At 45.7% G+C, this 18,043-nt stretch overlaps 2 protein-coding genes across 2 annotated transcripts in view; one reads left to right on the top strand and one right to left on the bottom strand.

Annotated features, from left to right (window-relative positions):
- Window positions 1–8,120, top strand: part of nwd1 (NACHT and WD repeat domain containing 1) — a 39,539-nt gene extending 31,419 nt beyond the window's left edge. The window contains exons 18-19 of the mRNA XM_078416532.1: window positions 3,734–3,839; window positions 7,740–8,120. Of these exons, the coding sequence (XP_078272658.1) occupies window positions 3,734–3,839; window positions 7,740–8,035 (402 nt within the window). The 3' untranslated portion in view covers window positions 8,036–8,120. The remainder of the gene's footprint in view (window positions 1–3,733; window positions 3,840–7,739) is intronic.
- Window positions 8,121–8,511: 391 nt separating this feature from the next.
- LOC144603374 (differentially expressed in FDCP 6 homolog) overlaps window positions 8,512–18,043 on the bottom strand; it is a 39,096-nt gene continuing 29,564 nt past the window's right edge. The window contains exons 11-12 of the mRNA XM_078416531.1: window positions 13,918–14,008; window positions 8,512–11,657 (exon numbers count right to left, since the gene is read on the bottom strand). Of these exons, the coding sequence (XP_078272657.1) occupies window positions 11,422–11,657; window positions 13,918–14,008 (327 nt within the window). The 3' untranslated portion in view covers window positions 8,512–11,421. The remainder of the gene's footprint in view (window positions 11,658–13,917; window positions 14,009–18,043) is intronic.

The raw sequence follows: 18,043 nt of genomic DNA, 5'->3' as shown, positions 1-18,043 counted from the left end.
AAAAGCATTTTATCGAGATGCATCACAGCACGGTTTGGGAACAGCTCCATCCAAAACCGTACGAAATTGCAGAGAATTGTGGGTGCAGCTCAGACCATCTCAAACCAACCTCTCTTCCATTAACTCCACCTACACCACACTGCCTTGGCAAGGCCACCAGCATAATCAAGAACGAGTCTCATCCTGGACATTCTCTCATCAACCCTCCCCCATCAGGCAAGAGGTACAGAAGTGTGAAAAACCATACCTCCAGATTCAGGGAGACTTTCTTCCCAGCCATTGTCAGGCAACTGAACAATTCTATCACCATCTAGAGAGTGGTCATGACCTACCATCTACCTCTTTGGAGACCCTCAGACCATCTTTAGTAGGACTTCATTGGACTTTATCTTGTACTAAAGGTTATGCCCTTTATCCTGTATCGGTACACTGTGGACAGCTGGACTGTAAACATGTATATTCTTTCTGCTGACGGGATAGCACTCAACAAAAAAGCTTCTCACTGTACCTCGGTACACATGACAATAAACTCAACCAAACTACAGTAAGTCGGACATCGACCAAGATAATTTTACAGTGCCCACCACTTTGGAATAATCTGAAGTGCATTCTTAAAAGACTAGTGCCTTTGGAATTAATAATCAGATTCAAAAACTAATTGGACAACCACCAACCGGGAAAACAATCACAGAGGATGCAAGGAAAGAGCAGAGGAATGCAATCAGCTGACATGGACTGGAAGAACCTGTGTTGTATCACTTTGGGACATGTTTGTGTGTGCATAAGTGTGTGTGTGTTTGTAAGTGCTTGCATTTGCTTGTGTGTTTGAATGCATGTGTCTATATGTACACACCTGCATGTCAATATGGGCATGCATGTGTGGGTGTAGTATGTTCATGTGTGCATATGCACATCTATTTATCGGTGGGGGTTTTCATGTATGCACTAACTGTATGTGTGTTCATGTATGTGTCTCTGTGTATACATGCACAGGTACATGTGTGCATTCATTGATATGCATGCATGTGTGGCTATATCAATGTCGACATGCAAAGGAGTGTATGCTTGAGTGTATGCACATGTGTATGTGCCTGGTGTGCATGTGGAAGCACGTGTGTATAAGTGCATACATGTGTATAAGACCATACATGTGCTCAAGCTGCAATGGGAAAACAGACCGATCTTTTACCCACTCAGGGCAGTTACTGGGATCACAGTCCATAGAGGACCAAGTACTGAGGAGGAACGCTGAAAGGAAAAATTCCAGTGGCTAGGTGTGTGAATCATGGTCTGTTCGAACGTGATTTTAATTTAAAAAAATAAAAAAGATTATGAGTTGTAATGAACAGGTATTTGAATGGGAACACCCTAGAGCAATATGGGCCTAATGTGGACAAATGAGATCAGAGTAAATAAGCACCACGGTCGGCATGGACAAGGTGGGCTGCAAATGGCAGTCTCTGGGCTGCATGTTTCCATGATACTAGTGTGGGTGTGATGTATGTGACACTGCGGTTTTCTAAGCTCTCGTGTGGTAAGGTGCAGCGTGGGTTCAGTGGGAGACAGAGTGTTCCGTGTCAAGTTTCTTGTCAGACAGATAAGGAGTCACATAAAGCTCGAGAGATGATATTAGTGAGTTCAGATAAGCCTGGTAAGCCCAACAGGGCTCAATGCACTGAGGACCTCGGCTAAGCTAACAGCCACAGCTCATCAGAGATCACTCTGTAGAAACTGGTGATTTGATCAAATTGATAAATCTATTAAATAAGTTTGTTTTCTTAAAAAAAAAGGAAGCAATGTAATAATGTAAATATGTATTAATCAGGTTGTGATCACTAATCGTCACTTTATAGCTGCAACCCTTTATGGAATTGCTCAAGAATATTGTAATGAAATAGTTGTAGATTCAAGAAGAAGCATATAGGTCATGAACATTTTGTGAAAAGAAAGACAGGCAAAAAAACTAGTCAAAACACAAAGTGCTGGAGGAAGTCAGCGGGTTAGACAGCATCCATGGAGGGAATGGACGTGACGTTTCTGGTTGGGACCCTTATTCAGAATGCTTGTAGTGGTGTGGGGGGGCAGGGGGTGGAGAGGCTGCATAAGAGAGGTGGGCGGGACAAAGCCCGGGAAGTGATAGTTAGATAGTGGGGAGAGGTGTTTGATTGGCAGATGGGTGGAGTAAATGACAAAGGTTAGAGATGACAAGGAGACAAAAGAGTGTTGGATAGAGGAGGATTGAAATGTAAAACCAGAGGCAGGGGCTTGGTGGAAGGGGATGAAAGGAAGGGGAAAGAGGTGTCGGTGAAAGGGGAATGAGGGACTCGGGAATGGGAACTGAGTGTGTGAAGGAAGGGAAAGGAGCAAGGTGATTGGGGAGGGGATAGATAGTGCAAGAAATGGGTGCACACCGGCGTGGGGCTGGCAGGCACAGGATACAGGGAGGAGGAAGTGGGGTTATTATTTAAAATGGAAGAATTCAGTGTTCGACCGGATTATCTCCCTCTTTCCTCTATCCCCTGTCCCATGTATCCACCTATATCCCTCCCTCTGGCTTTACATTTCATTCCTCTTTACCCCTTACCTGACACGCTTTTGTCCCTTTTTTCATCTGTAATCTTTGTCACTTACTCCACCCATCTGCCAATTAAACCCCGTCATGCGTATCGACTTGTCGGGCATTGTCTCACTCCCACCTCTATTTCCTGACTTTCTCCCCCTCTACTACAATTAATGTGAAGAAGGGTTCTGACCCAAAACGTTGCCTGTTCATTCCATCCACAGATGCCTCCTGACCCATTGAGTTCCTCCAGCACTTCATATTTTGCTCAAGAGTCTAGTATCTGCAGTTCCTTGTGTCTCCATTAAAAATTGGTTGTTTCCTTTTAAAACGCAGGGATGTGAAGTTCAAAGTAAGAGATGTTTTAAAAACCACCTTAGTTTCGAAAGGAAGGGACTCTGTTCACAATAAATAATGTCTTCTCTAGCCATGTATCACTATTGATGCATGCTATGGAAAAAAAGGAGAATCCACCAAAACCAAATGGAGGAGAGTTGATAAGCGACAGGAAGTTGCACCAAATATGGACCAAGTTTCCCGACCTCAAAATGTTTAGACAGAGGCAACGAGGGGCATCAGAAGAGCTTGCTCAGACATTCTCAAGAAATCCTAGTCACAAGAAAGGTTCTGTATAATCTTACGATAAAACGGAAAGGTAGCCAAAAACTAGGACAATTGTCAACAGCTTGTTGGTTACGTAAGAGTCTCAAGGATAGGCATATTCCTGTGGGCTCAAGTGCAACTTATAAAAGATAGGAAAACAAGATATCAAAAAGAAAAGCATGTGCATCAGAACTATACATTTCAGGGCTACAATGAATTCAATCCAAGACTATGTACCTGCCAAGGGGGGGGCGAAGGGAACGACCAAAAGCAGCTATGGGATAAATGAACCGGGGCAGACCACAAGAAAAGATCATGGAAGACAAATAGATAGGCACCAGGCACATGGTCTGATATGGCTTCTAATAAATTTACTTGGTTCATGTGCCTGCGTTCTGTTGTGTAATTGTTTTGAGAAATGGAAAACAATAATCAAGGTTTTCTCACTGTTGCTCTACACATTAGAATCTAACACAGACCATACAATTGTGGCCTTCCGTATTACTGAGGCAAATTATTATTTAACTCTGGAGAGTACACACTGACTTTCTGCTCTTCTCACCCAAACAGGGCGCATTCTTTGAAGGGGTAGTCTGTGCTGCATTCTCACAGGACGATCGCCACATCTATACCGGCTCCCAGGATCGCAGCATCAAAGTCTGGGACGTTCAGAGCGGTCGGTAACTCTACTGCTTGCTTTGGTACCCAATTCCCGGTCATTGTGGAAGACTGTATTTTCAGAAAGATTCACTGGATTGAGTTGTGGGAGGAAGGGATTGGCATATGAGGAAAGGGTGAGATGATCGTGAGGAGATCTGATTGAAACATGAACATCCAGTAGATGCTGTGAGGGAATGTTGCTTTATTTATAGGAGGTGCAGGTGAACCTCTGCCTCACCTGGAAAGACTGTTTGGATCCTTGGATGGAGTCGAGGGGGGAGGTAAAGGGACAGGTGTTGCATCTCCTGCGGTTGCAGGGGAAAATGCCTGGGGAGGGGGGTGGTTTGGGTAGGAAGGGACAATCGACCAGGGAGTTATGGAGGGAACGGTCTCTGCGGAAAGCAGAAAGGGGAGGAGATGGGAAGATGTGGCCAGTAGTGGGATCCCGTATTTATTTATAGGAGGTGCAGGTATGAGGATGCTTCCTCTGGGAATTGGGAGGGAGGAGAGGTGGTGTTTTGGTTGGTGGTGGTTGACCAAAGGTAACATTTCAAAATAAGAAGGACCTTCCAAAGGTCCTTGTTTCAGAATAAGGACTTTCCATCTCCTCTGTTGCCCGTTTCAGAGGAGATGTGCAGGAAACTCCTCTCTCGGTGGGCTGTGTCCCTTTTGTGTTCTCTACCCCCAGAGAGCTGTCGTAGCAATTCAAAGCAGTTACTTTTACTGTTTACTCTTCATTAAAGGGATGTGGGTTTCACAGGCGAGCTATACTTGAGGTCAAGCATTTCATTGTCTTTCGCTAATTGCCGTTGAGAAGATGGTGGTGAGCTGCCTCCTTGGACTACTACAGTGTTTGAGGTGTGTATATTCCCACAATGCTGTTAGGGAGGGAGTTGCAAGATTTCAACCCAGCTACGGTGATTGAATGGTGATTATATTTCCAGTTGGGGCATTGCAGGGCATCTTTCAGGTGGTGGTCTTCCCTTGCTTTTGTCGCCCTTGTCCCTCTTGCGGGTTGGATATTGACATTGCTCGGCACTTGTGTGGTGAGAATATAACTAGTCGCATCAGCCCAGGCCCGGATATAGCTGCATTTGGTTGCGGGCTGCTTCATTGTCTGAGGCATCACTGGCGGTGCTGAACATTGTGGAATCATCAGTGAAGGTCCTTGCTTCTGGCCTTAATGACTGAAGGAAGACTAATGATGAAGCAGCTGAAAATGCCTGAGGAACTCCTGCAGAGATGTTTTGTCTGACAGAGTCTGGGGTAGGGGAAAACAGTGAGATTATGGTTTTGAGGCCAAGATTACACGATTGAATGGTGGAGCAAGCTCAGCGAGCTGACTGGATTGCCCTTTGCGGTTGCTTCTTTGTTATTAACAGTTCTTGGCATCTTGCCTCACAATCTTCTGTGAGAGCTCTCCGTGCTTCTGCTCCTCCTGCTGCATCAAAGCACTTGGGCTTTCCTGAGCTCTTCCACCTGTGTAGAGAGATGTGGGGACAGGTCACAGCTACACGGAGTGCTCTGTACCTCAAGTCCCCTGTACCTCGAGATACAGAAGCTGGCAACTGCTGATGGTCCACTGGATTTACTCTGCAGAGGAAGAATACCGCCCTTCCCACATGCCTGCTGCCAGGCTTCTGACCAAAGAAATAAACAAACCACACTGTGCTATAAGGGAGTGAGAAGCTTAATTTATGCAGCTACTAAATGTATGCAATTTCAGAAATCTATTTGTGATTGTTTAGATTGATCAAAAATGTCTCTTCCTGTTACTCCACGTCCAGACCATTAGCTTGTTAGTCAGTTGGACTTCTAGTACTAATTTTTCTGTCTAACTGCTGATAAAATGTCTTTGTGCTCCCCTCGAATCCTTCTACATTGTCGCCTTGTTACTATAAAGTAGACCTTTCTCTCATTACCCACCTCAGTTAAACCTCCCCCTCAGCCCACTTTGTTTCAAAGAAAAACCACAGCCCCTCATAAATCTCCTCGGTAACCTTTTCAGTGCTGTCACATCCTTCCTTAGATTTTTGGATTCTGGGCTACAGGGGGAACCAAATGTTGTGACAACCAGGTGGGGAAAGACAATAGGTGCAGGAATAGGCCATTCGGCCCTTCGAGCCAGCACTACCATTCAATGTGATAATGGCTGATCATTCTCAATCGGTACCCCGTTCCTGCCTTCTCCCAATAGCCCCTGATTCCGCTATCCTTAAGAGCTCTATCTAGCTCTCTCTTGAATGCATTCAGAGAATTGGCCTCCACTGCCTTCTGAGGCAGAGAATTCCACAGATTTATAACTTTGTGTAAATGTGGAGCTGAGGCGATCAGCTCAGCCAAGATGTGATTAAATGGTGGAACAGGTTTGAGGCATCTGATTACTGCTCCTTCTCCGTGTTCCTGCTACACGTTGATCAAAACTCTGCACATCACCGTGACTACGTCCGACTTTATGTCAGAATTTAGTCTACCCCTCACCCCTTCTTCTCTGCTCGACCCCCATAGCCCTCAATTTTCCAATGATCTAAAAATATGTCACCCTTAAGTATCTCCAATGATCCAGCCTTCCCAACTCCCTGGGCCAGATTCGCCACTTCATTGGTCTACCCCTTATTCTTGAACTGTGACCCCTTGGTTCTGGACTCCCCCTACATCGGGACCATTTTTTCCTGCATTTAACTTGTCCAATCCTTTTAGAATTTTATATACGTTTCTATAAGATCTCCTCTCAACCTTCTAAATTCCAGTGAATACAAGCCCAGTCGACCCATTCTTTCATCATATGTCTGCCCTGCCATCCCAGGAATTAACCTGGTGAACCTACGCTACACTCCCTCAATGGCAATAATGTCCGTCTTCAAATTACGAGACCAAAATTGCACACAATACTCCAGGTGCAGTCTCACCAGGGCCCTGTACAACTGCAGTAGGATCTCCTTGCTCCTAAACTCAAATCCTCTCGCAATGAAGGACAACATGCCATTAGCATTCTTCACTGCCTGCTGTACCTGCATGCTTAATTTCAGATTACTTCCGATACGATGCAATACTTTGTCAGTGCAATACACTCTGAGGAAGTGTCCCGACCCAAAACATCACCCATCCTTTTGCTCCGCCACAGAAGGCAGTAGAGGCCAATTCATTGGATGTTTTCAAGAGAGTTAGATTTAGCTCTTAGGGCTAAAGGAATCAAGGGATATGGGGGAAAAAGCAGGAATGGGGTACTGATTTTAGATGATCAGCCATGATCATATTGAATGGCGGTGCTGGCTCAAAGGGCTGAATGGCCTACTGCCTATTTTTCTACGTTTCCGGACATGCTGCCTGACCCGCTGAGTTACTCTAGCACTTTATGTCTATCTTCAGTATAAACCAGCATCTACACTCTCTGCATTATTCCTTCGATGGTGCAGTCAGACAGGCTCACAGCCCCTCTGCATTCCCTCTGTGTGAGTGCCACGCTCACTCTTCAGTGGAATCTCAATCCTGCCGCTCACTGCCTTTCCAGCAGTGTGGCAGTTTACTGCACCCAGAACTGCAGTGCCACCTCCGTTTTGCCACTTTGTCAGGATGTAGCTTGCATTGGCCCTGACGTGCCCTTGAACAACTATCCCAAGTCCCTTGTGTAGAGTTGAAACCAGTAGCCTTCGCAGTCAGGGATGAGAGAGTGAGCCACTTGAGCATAGCTGACACCTGCCTGTAGGGGAAACCAATTTCCGATATTTATAGAACGCTTTGGTTATGCTGTTCGCACTCTCATTAACCAATATACTTCAAATGGCAAATAGCTGTGTTAAAATAGTTTAGTTTGTGAAATGCTACGCGGCGGAAACCTCTCACCAATTATACTAAGCCTCAGTGTGAAAATTGCAGTGTATTGGCGTTGACAAACTGGACCCTTTGCTTTCTGCAGGCTGCCTGCTGGTAGTACAGTATGTGTATGCAGAGGTAACCAGGATTCTGCCAACTCCAGACGGGATGGTGGCCAGCACGAGACTGGGCTACCTCATCCGAGAGAGCTTCACTTGCCCGCCCGCTGTTGATCCGAGTTACAACGTGCTCAGGGGCATCAAGGCCAGCTGCTCTGTGAGGTCCAGGGAGTATAAGGGCTCCACTGCCAGCAGGGACGGTGGCAGGAAGACTCTGAGGAGCTCGGAGACTTGTACCCCACATCAGACCACGCCCTCTCGCATCTGCTCCTTGCTCTGAACGCGTGGGCACACCTCCTGCCGCTCGGCGACTGACTCATCCCCACTGAAACGCCAGCAATCAACATGCTATCAAAGGACACGCCTCAACGCACAGAGGCTGCTCAGGTCTATTCATAGCAACCTCATCAGATTAACTAGATAATGCAAGAAGTTCTTCGCTCGCTGACCCCCTCAGCAGCCTCCTGGAATGGGAAATTCTGCAAACTCCCCTCTCCAATTCTGCTGTTGGTGTTGACATTTGCTCTCTCCCCAAGTCTGCTGACTGTTTTTCCATTTGATCGTTCATGAAGTGTGGGCGACACTGTAGGTCAACAGTTGCTCCACCCCCCCCCCCCCCCCCCACCCCCCCCACGCCTCCTTGATTTTGAACTCTGTTGGTTGTTGTGCATTGTACAGTATTTGACACAAGTCTGGACTCACATTTCATCCGGTCGAGTAAAGGTGGGGCATTATCTGGTGAACCAAGTGGTTTAATCTAATTCAGTTGTTTTATCAGCATCATTATTATCATGTCATTGTATATTGATGGCTCAAATTTAAAGAAATCTAAAAATATTTTTAATTCCTTGAATTTTGATGCCTATTTCAAACATTTTTACTGATAGACCGTATATGTATATACTGTCAGCCTAGATTCTGTTTGCATCTCTAACTCCGGCTTATATCTACAACAACCTTTTGTTCTGAAGATAGATATAAAAAGCTGGAGTAATTCAGCGGATAAGCAACGTCTCTGCAGAAAAACGTTTTGGGTCAAGACCCTTCTTCAGACTGAGAGTCAGGGAAGAGGGAAACAAGAGATATGAAAAGGTACATAGAACAAACGAATGGAAGGCATGCAAAAGGACCAATGAAAGCCAACAAAATGACCAAGGAAAGGTGGAACTCAGAATAGTCTTTTGTTGGCTGTGGAGATGATACCAAGTGATACAAACAGTGAAACGTAGTAGGACAACAGCAAAACCATTACAACAACTAGGGTTGGGAAAGGACGTTTAGAGAGGATGCAGGGGTCACTTAAAGTTAGAGAAATCAAGATTCAACCCACTGGGTTGTAAGCTCTCCTAGTGAAATATGAGGTGCTGTTCCTCCAATTTGAATCTGACAGTGGAGGAGGCCCAGGACAGATAGGTCAGTATGGGAATGGAGTTAAAATGTTTGGCACCCTGGAGATCACGTAGGCCCAGGCAGACCGAGCGAAGGTGTTCAGCAAAACGATCCCCTAATCTGCGCTTGGTGCTGCGATATGTAGGAGTCCACACCTAGAACAGCGGATACAGTTGTTCGGTTGCCAAACACCTATAGCCGTAGACATCTATATGGACTTCAGCAAAGCATTTGATAAAGTTCCACATGGTAGGCTGGAAGATTAGATCGCATGGGATGCAGGGAGAGGTTGCCGACTGGATAAAGAATTGGTTTCATGGAAGGAAGCAAAGGATGTTGGTGGAAGGTTGTTTATTGGACTGAGGCCTGTTACTAGTGGTATGCCTCAGGGATTGGTGCTAGGCCTGGTGCTGTTTGTGGTTTATATTCATGATTTAGATGAAAGTACAGCATGATTAATAAGTTTGCAGATGATACTAAAGTGGGTGGTATTGCAGTTAATGAAGATGGTTATCAAAAATTTCAGTAGGATAATAATCAGCAGCGCAAATGGACTGAGGAATTGTTAATGGCATTTAATTTAGATACCTGTGAGGTTGCATTTTGGGAACTCAAACAGGGATATAACCTTCACAGTTAATGGTAAAGGCCCGAGCAATGTTGTAGAGCAAAGCGATCTAGGAATACAGGTATATAAACAGTTCCTGAAAGTGGCATCACAGCTAGATAGGGTGTTCAAGATGCCTTTTGGTATATTGGCCTACAGTCAGGATATTGAGTATGGAAGTTGGGATGTATGTTACATTTGGACAGACATTTCCAGTCTTTGTGAGACCTGCTTTGATGTTATGATAAAGGGTCAAATACTGGGAACCTGATCATATGAACAGACCTTTGGCCTAGGCCTGTGCCGACCATCAAGCACCCCTTATACTACTCCCATTTTTTCTCATCTAAAGAATGTGGTAGCTATAGAGATTGCACAAGAGATTTGCCAGGGTGTTGCCTGGAATAGGGGGTTTTAGTTATGAGAGATTGTATAGCTGGAGTTAATGGAGATAAGCTGTGCCACTGCACTGTCCCAAAAGAGTACAGGTACATAGTTACCTGAAAGTGGTATCGCTGTGTATCGCTTGGTAAAGAAGGCTTTTGATGGACTTCATTAGTCAGTATATTGACTATAGTAGTTGGGAGGTTATGTTACAGTTGTACAAGACATTGATGATGCCACATTTTGAGTACTGCATTCATATTTGGTCACCCTGCTGTAGGAAGAATGTCATTAAGCTGGAACGAGTGGAGAAAAGATTTATGAGAGTGTTGCCAAGACTCAAGGGCCTGGGCACGCTAGGAGTTTATTCCTTGGAGCGCAGGATGCTGAAAGGCGATCTCGTAGAATTATATAAAATCACGAGGGAAATTCATAGGGTGAATGCTCAAAGTATTTTCCAAGGGAAGGGAAATTAAGAACCAGAGGACATGGGTTTAAAGTGAGAGGGGCAAGATTTAACAGGAACCCGAGGGGCAATTTTTTGACTGCGTGGTGGGTATATTGAACGAGCTGCCAGAGGAGGTAGTTAAGCCAGGTACTATCACAGCACCGGAAAGGCACTTGGACAGGTACATGGTTAGGAAAGAAATAGAGGGATGTGGCCAAATCCGGGAATTTTGGACTAGCTTAGATGCTTATCTTTTCTGTGCTGTACGTTTTTATAATTCAATGATGTCATTTATTTTAAAGGAAAGAACAATGGAATATCTTTCGAAATAGTGAAAAGATGCTAAAAGTTTTGGCGCATTGGGATCTTGATTGAAGGCAATAAAACACAAAAGATTGACATGCAAGTCTAACAAAGAATATAGTGGCCTTCAGTGCAAAGGGTGGGTTAAGAAAGACGATGAAATTTCAGAACTTTCTCGGGAAAGACTCCATCACAGACATTTAGTGAATTATTTCCCACATCAGTCACTGCAAATACAACAGTAAGCCTATAGAAAGATGAGGCACAGATGAGTTTTGTAATTGGGAATATTTATCATTGGTTTGATGTATCAGTGCCACTTGTGCTGATGAGTCTGTCTCTCCCGCTTCCCCCAACCTCCATGTGGCTTCACAAATGCAGAAGACAGCCCGGAAATTGGAGGTACCCTAATCCACTGAAGAAGTGGAAACTAGCACTGGGTCTATTGCTGGTACACAGGGTGGTGAGAAACCTGCCTGGGATTATTCAGACTTATCGCACACTCTGCAGCCTATCACAACTAACTGCCGCACTCCTACGACGTCATCGATCCCTTCAATGACACGTTCTTCAAATATTCTTCCACGTTTTCATAGTCATCAGGGTCGGATTCTGACGAGTCCTCTGAGACCTGGGTTGAGCCCAGGGGTCTGCCGTCCTTTCCTCGTGTCCTTATCTTGTGATGGGGGTCCCCGGGGCTGTGGTTCACTGGCAAGAAGGCTCCATCGCCTCTGTGGCTCAGAGGGTCACTTCTTTGTTTACTCTGGGTGTCTGCAACACGAGGTTCACAAATTACAGAGCAGCAATAACTTGTGCGTACACAGGACCTGCATCACTATTTTAGTTTTGTTTAGATTAAAGTTACAGCACGGAAACAGGCCCTTCGGCCCACTGAGTCCGTGCTGACACTCTAGCGCTATCCTTCACACATTGGGGGCAATTTACAATCTTTAACAAAACCAATTAACCTTCAAACCTGTACATCTTTGGAGTGTGGGAGGAAGCCAGAGCACCCGGGGAAAACACATGCGGTCACGGAGAGAACATACAAACTCCATAAAGACAGCACCTGTAGCTAGGATCGAACCCAGGTCTCTGGCGCTGCAAGGCAGCAACTCTACCACTACAGCACCTTAACAGGGTACTTAAGGAAGTGGTTCTAGAAATTGTGGACGCATTGGTGATCATTTTCCAATGTTCTATAGATTCAGGATCAGTTCCCGTGGATTGGAGGGTAGCTAATGTTATCCCACTTTTTAAGGGAGAGAGAAGACGGGAAATTATAAACCAGTTAGCCTGACATCAGTGGTGGGGAAGATGCTGGAGTAAATTATAAAAGAAGAAGTTGCTGAGCATTTGGATAGCAGTAACAGGATCGTTCCGAGTCAGCATGGATTTACGAAGGGGAAATCATGCTTGACTAATCTTCTGGAATTTTCTGAGGATGTAACTAGGAAAATAGACAAGGGAGAGCCAGTGGATGTAGTGTACCTGGACTTTCAGAAAGCCTTTGATAAGGTCCCACATAGGAGATTAGTGGGCAAAATTAGAGCACATGGTATAGGGGGCAGGGTACTGACATGGATAGAAAATTGGTTGGCAGACAGGAAACAAAGAGTAGGGATTAACAGGTCAGAATGGCAGGCAGTGACTAGTGGGGTACTGCAAGGCTCAGTGCAGGGACCACAGCTATTTACAATATACATTAATGACTTAGATGAAGGGATTAAGAGTAACACAAGGAAAGGTGAGCACAAGTTTGGTCAAACACGAGTAGCTTATGGTCATGGTGGGTAGGATAGAGATAGATATGGGGAGGGAGTGCCTTTGAGTTTGGCACCACTGAGAGTCATGGAAGAAAGAAAAATGGGGACTGGTCCAGATGCCAGGACCAGGGAACTGCAGAGATCAGGGAGAGTTGTAGAATTGGAGGAGGTTACAGAACCAGTGAGGAAGGAGGCCCGGCACGAATGAGAATTTGTGAATTGAAGTGGTGATCAATAAATGGTGAGTAGAATTGAGAAAGGGAGAGTGAGGGTAGAGGAAGACAGAGCGTGAGAGACACAAAAGAGAATGATCAAGAAATAAAGGAGTGAGAGCAGGAAAATTACCCATCGTGGTGGTAGGTGGCTAGGGGTCAGGGGGAGTGAAGTGCATCACCTACTTACTGTGCATGGTAGGCACAGGCAGGCAATGCCCACCTGTGATGGGCCCCATACTATCACAACCATTTTGACCCACAGAAATTGCTCTTCCAAAACCTCCTGCTTAAGACTCGGAGATGGGTTCCAGCCAAGCCCCATAGAGGAATGAACACCCCCTCCCATCGTGGTGGCCATTCTAGTCATGATGATTCTTTTCCACTGAGTCGGCAGCTAAAGTTTAGCTGTTGCTCATTACACCAGCCACATTTGTCAGAAACCACAACCTGAGCAGAGATTCTTAACAGCGGCAGCAGGAAATTTGATGTTCAGTCAGCAATGGAGCGCTAGCTTCCATCAATATATCGCCCATATACCCCCCCACCCGTCTGACAGACCCACCTCAACTACACACAAACCCCACTCCACAAAATCCCCCAGACTCCAATTATGATTTCCAAAATCTCTACCCCCGCCCAAACCACAACGCAACTCCCACCCCCCAAACTCCACACCCGCCTCTCACTGAACCCCTCAACCATACCCCAATCCCATCGCCATTCCACTCCACGACCTCCCATTCCCCTACCCCAAACCCACACCCTACTCCTCCCACTTCCCAAACCTCAATCACCACACATCCCTCACTCCCCAAACTCACCCCCTATAGGCAGCTAACAGCCCCACCCCCCATCACCTTCCACCTCTCCCCTTCAAAGCCTGCACCATGACTCACGCCCAACCCCATTCTATGTTCAAAGGGCAGCAGCAACCTGCAAATTCCTCCTCCAATACATTGTTGATGCCAAGCTCAATGGGGTTTCCAGTATTGCATGGAACCACTAGAACCAGCCTGGCCCCATGAGCTGCAATTACTGACTTGCCCTTACCCCCACGCCCGATCGGCTGCATCAGTCGGTTCAGCTGCACGTTCCACTGTTTCACACATCGACTCGCCTGCCTCCGCTTTGTCTTCGCCGCCTGAAGAGAAAAGGACTTCTTAACACGGCTAGGCAGGTGCCACCATCAAGCCACTTACAAAAGCACAGAACAGAGACAGAGTGCCATGCTGACCAGACCAACGCCAACCCCAATGCCCCTCACTCTGGCAGAGGTACTGGTTTGTGGGAACACGGACAATTGCCATCAGTCCCAGCGCTCATTCACCAACCTGCCTCTCTTCAGGATAACAGAAAATGCTCAGCAATCAAATTCACAATAAGTAGACCGAATTAAGTAAAAGAAAAGCTTCTAGGAGCAGGGTGTCATTTCCAATAGTGGCTTTTCGACAGAGACAGGCAGACTGGCTTTTCCACACAAAATAATGTTGCAGCATCACCAAGAGCAAATGGTCACAGGATATGAGGAACACTGCTTTGAAACAGCAACGACCAATGTCCGAAGATAGACACAAAATGCTGGAGTAACTCAGTGGGACAGGCAGCATCACTGGATAGAAGTAATGGGTGACGTTTGGAGTCGAGACCCTTCTTCAGACTCAACCCGAAAAGTCTCCCATTCCTTCTAACCAGAGATGCTGCCTGTCCCGCTGAGTTACTCCAGCATTTTGTATCTATCTTTGGTTAAACCAGCATCTGCAGTTCCTTTCTAAATAACCAATGACCCATGTGTTACACTGCCCATCTGTAATTTATAGCTTTCTGCTTGGAAAGTAGGTGATGTAAGTTTACCAGACAGAGTGTCTAGAATTTATCCCCTCTAACATTAAGGTTGAAACAGATTAGGTGAGAAGAATGATATTCCGAGCTTGTCCTGTGGATATCTGACAGGTCTATGGAAAGAGAACTTTACTCAGCATCCAGCTCCTATCACTCCTGAAGTCTCTGCCTATTCAATGCAGGAGGTAGGAAAGAACTGCAGATGTTGGTTTAAATCGAAGATAGACACATAATGCTGGAGTAGCTCAGCAGAACAGGCAGCATCTCTGGAGAGAAGGAATGGGTGACGTTTTGGGTCGACACCCTTCTGCAGACCGAATCATTCGGGAAACGTCACCCATTCCTTCTCTCCAGAGATGCTGCCTGTGCGGCTGAGTTACTCCAGCTTTTTGTGCCCATCCAATGCAGGCTAATTGAGTACCTCTTATATCATATCATATCATATCATATCTATACAGCCGGAAACAGGCCTTTTCGGCCCTCCAAGTCCGTGCCGCCCAGCGATCCCCGTACATTAACACTATCCTACACCCACTAGGGACAATTTTTACATTTACCCAGCCAATTAACCTACATACCTGTACGTCTTTGGAGTGTGGGAGGAAACCGAAGATCTCGGAGAAAACCCACGCAGGTCACGGGGAGAACGTACAAACTCCTTACAGTGCAGCACCCGTAGTCAGGATCGAACCTGAGTCTCCGGCACTGCATTCGCTGTAAAGCAGCAACTCTACCGCTGCGCTACCGTGCCGCCCTACTCGTATTAAACCTGTACTATCTCATTCCTGCTTTGCTGGATGCTGCAGGGTCTTGGTGATAGGATGACCTGCTGTATCTTGGCGACTGATCTTGCGGTGTGGCAGATCGTGAAGCTGCAAGGAGTGGTACTGAGCTGAATGGCACAAGAGCCGATATCTCAGAGCAGTGTGGACAATTTCTAATCCCAATTTAAAGACCAATTTGCTTCCTCATTGTTCTTTCCAGAGTGGATGCCCTCACACTCCCCCTGCATACTATTCCAATTGCCAATTTGTTCACTCACTAAACCTATCTCCACCCTCGGCTTTTTGTGCCCTCCTCATAAATTCTTAACCCACTTACTTTTGAATGATTAGCAAGCTAAGCCCTTTCATCCACATCATTGATATAGATTTAAATAGTTGTGGCCCCAGCAATGATCCCTGTAGTACTCACTAGTTAGTCATTCCTACGCAATAATAACTTATTTATCCCCATTCTGTTTCCTGCTAGTTTGCCATCCCTGAAAATATTAATAGCAAATCCAATTGGCCATATTCCATTCTTTAGTAATCTTTTACATGGCCCCTTGTCAAATGCCTTCTAGAAAACCAAACACATTATATCTATTGTGTAGGAAGGAGCTACAGATGCTGGGTAACACCAAAGATAGACACAAAATGCTAGAGTAACTCAGCGGGTCAGGCAGCATCTCTGGAGAAAAGGTGACATTTTGGGTCGAGACCCTTCTTCAGACAGTCAGGGGAAAAGGAAAATAGAGGTATGAAAACATTCAGATCAAATCAGAGCCGGCACTGATGGCAAAGGAGCCCACCAGTATATCTATAGAAACATAGAAAAATAGGTGCAGGAGTAGGCCATTTGGCCCTTCGAGCCTGCACAGCCATTCATTATGATCATGGCTGATCATCTAAAATCAGTAGCCCGTTCTTGCTTTTTCCCTATTTCCCTTGATACTTTTAGCCCTCAGAGCTAAATCTAACTCTCTCTTGAAAACATCCAGTGAATTGGTCTCCACTGCCTTCTGTGGCAAAGAATTCCACAGATTCACAACTGTCTGGGTGAACTTTTTTCCCCTCATCTTAGTCCTAAATGGCCTACCCCTTATTCTTAAACTGTGACCCCTGGTTCTGGACTCCCCCAACATCGGGAACATTTTTCCTGCATCTAGCGTGTCCAATCCTTTAAGAATTTTATATGTTTCTATAAGATCCCCTCTCAACCGTCTAAATTCTAGTGAATACAAGCCCAGTCAACCCATTCTTTCATCATATGTCAGTCCCGCCATCCTGGGTATTAACCTGGTGAACCTACGCTGCACTCCCTCAATAGCAATAATGTCCTTCCTCAAATTAGGAGACCAAAATTGCACACAATACTCCAGGTGCAGTCTCAACAGGGCCCTGTACAACTGCAGTAGGACCTCCTTGCTCCTAAACTCAAATCTTTTCGCAATGAAAGCCAACATGCCATTAGCTTTCTTCACTGCCTGCTGTACCTGCATGCTTACTTTCAGTGACTGATGTACAAGCACACCCAGGTCTTGTTGCACCTCCCTTTTTCCTAATCAGATAATAATCTGTCTTCCTGTTCTTGCCACCAAAGTGGATAACCTATTGAAGGTAGACAGAAAATGCTGGAGTAACTCAACGGACCAGGCAGCATCTCGGAGAGAAGAAATGGGTGACATTTCAGGTCGAGACCCCTCTTCAGACTGATCACCCTTTTATAACAGCCATAGTCGTACAGCACAGAAATGGGCCCTTCAGGCAACCATGTACAAGTTGAGATATTATTCATCTACACTAATGCCATTTGCCCTCATTGGGTCTGTATCTATGGCTTGTCTATTCAAATGTCTGTCTAAATGTGTCCTAAACATAGTAATTGTATCTAATTCCACCATTGCTCCTGCCAGTGTGTTCCAGATACAACAACTCTGTAAAAATATCTCTACTCTATGATCCCCTCTGAATCTCGTATTTCTCTTCTTAAAACTAATGCCCTCTTGTTTTTGATAGCCCTGCTATGAGAAACAGAATCTGGCTTGTTTACCATAACTACACCACTTGTAACGTTATCTACTTCTATCAGGTCATCTCTCAGCCTCCCTCGCTCCCCCACGCAAAAGAAGCCAAGCCTATCCAATCTCTCCCCATGACTAAATTCCTCCAATCCAGGCAAGATCTTGCTGAATCTCCCGTGTACTCTCTCCAGCACAACCACATCCTTCCTGTACTGTGGTGACCAGAACTGCAGACACTGCTCTAAGTGTGGCCTATCCAGTGTTTTGAAACACTATGTTGCAACTTTCATATTATATGCCCTGAACTGTGAAGGCAAGCACACCATATACCTTTTTCACTACCCTACCGACGTGTGTTGCCACTTTGAGGGAACTGTGGGGTTCTCTGATCATTCTATTCATCAACATTCCTTCGCACCCTACCATTTACTGTCTGTGCCATGGGCTTATTTACTGTCTGTGTCATGGGCATATTTGGTCCCCAATACACCACCAGTTTTATGTTCATAAGTTGTAAGAGCAGAATTAGGCCATTTGCCCCAGCGCGTCTAC

This window comes from Rhinoraja longicauda, chromosome 20, assembly GCF_053455715.1.
Source record: "Rhinoraja longicauda isolate Sanriku21f chromosome 20, sRhiLon1.1, whole genome shotgun sequence".
Taxonomy (NCBI): domain Eukaryota; kingdom Metazoa; phylum Chordata; class Chondrichthyes; order Rajiformes; family Arhynchobatidae; genus Rhinoraja; species Rhinoraja longicauda.
This window is presented reverse-complemented; position numbering and strand designations above follow the sequence as displayed.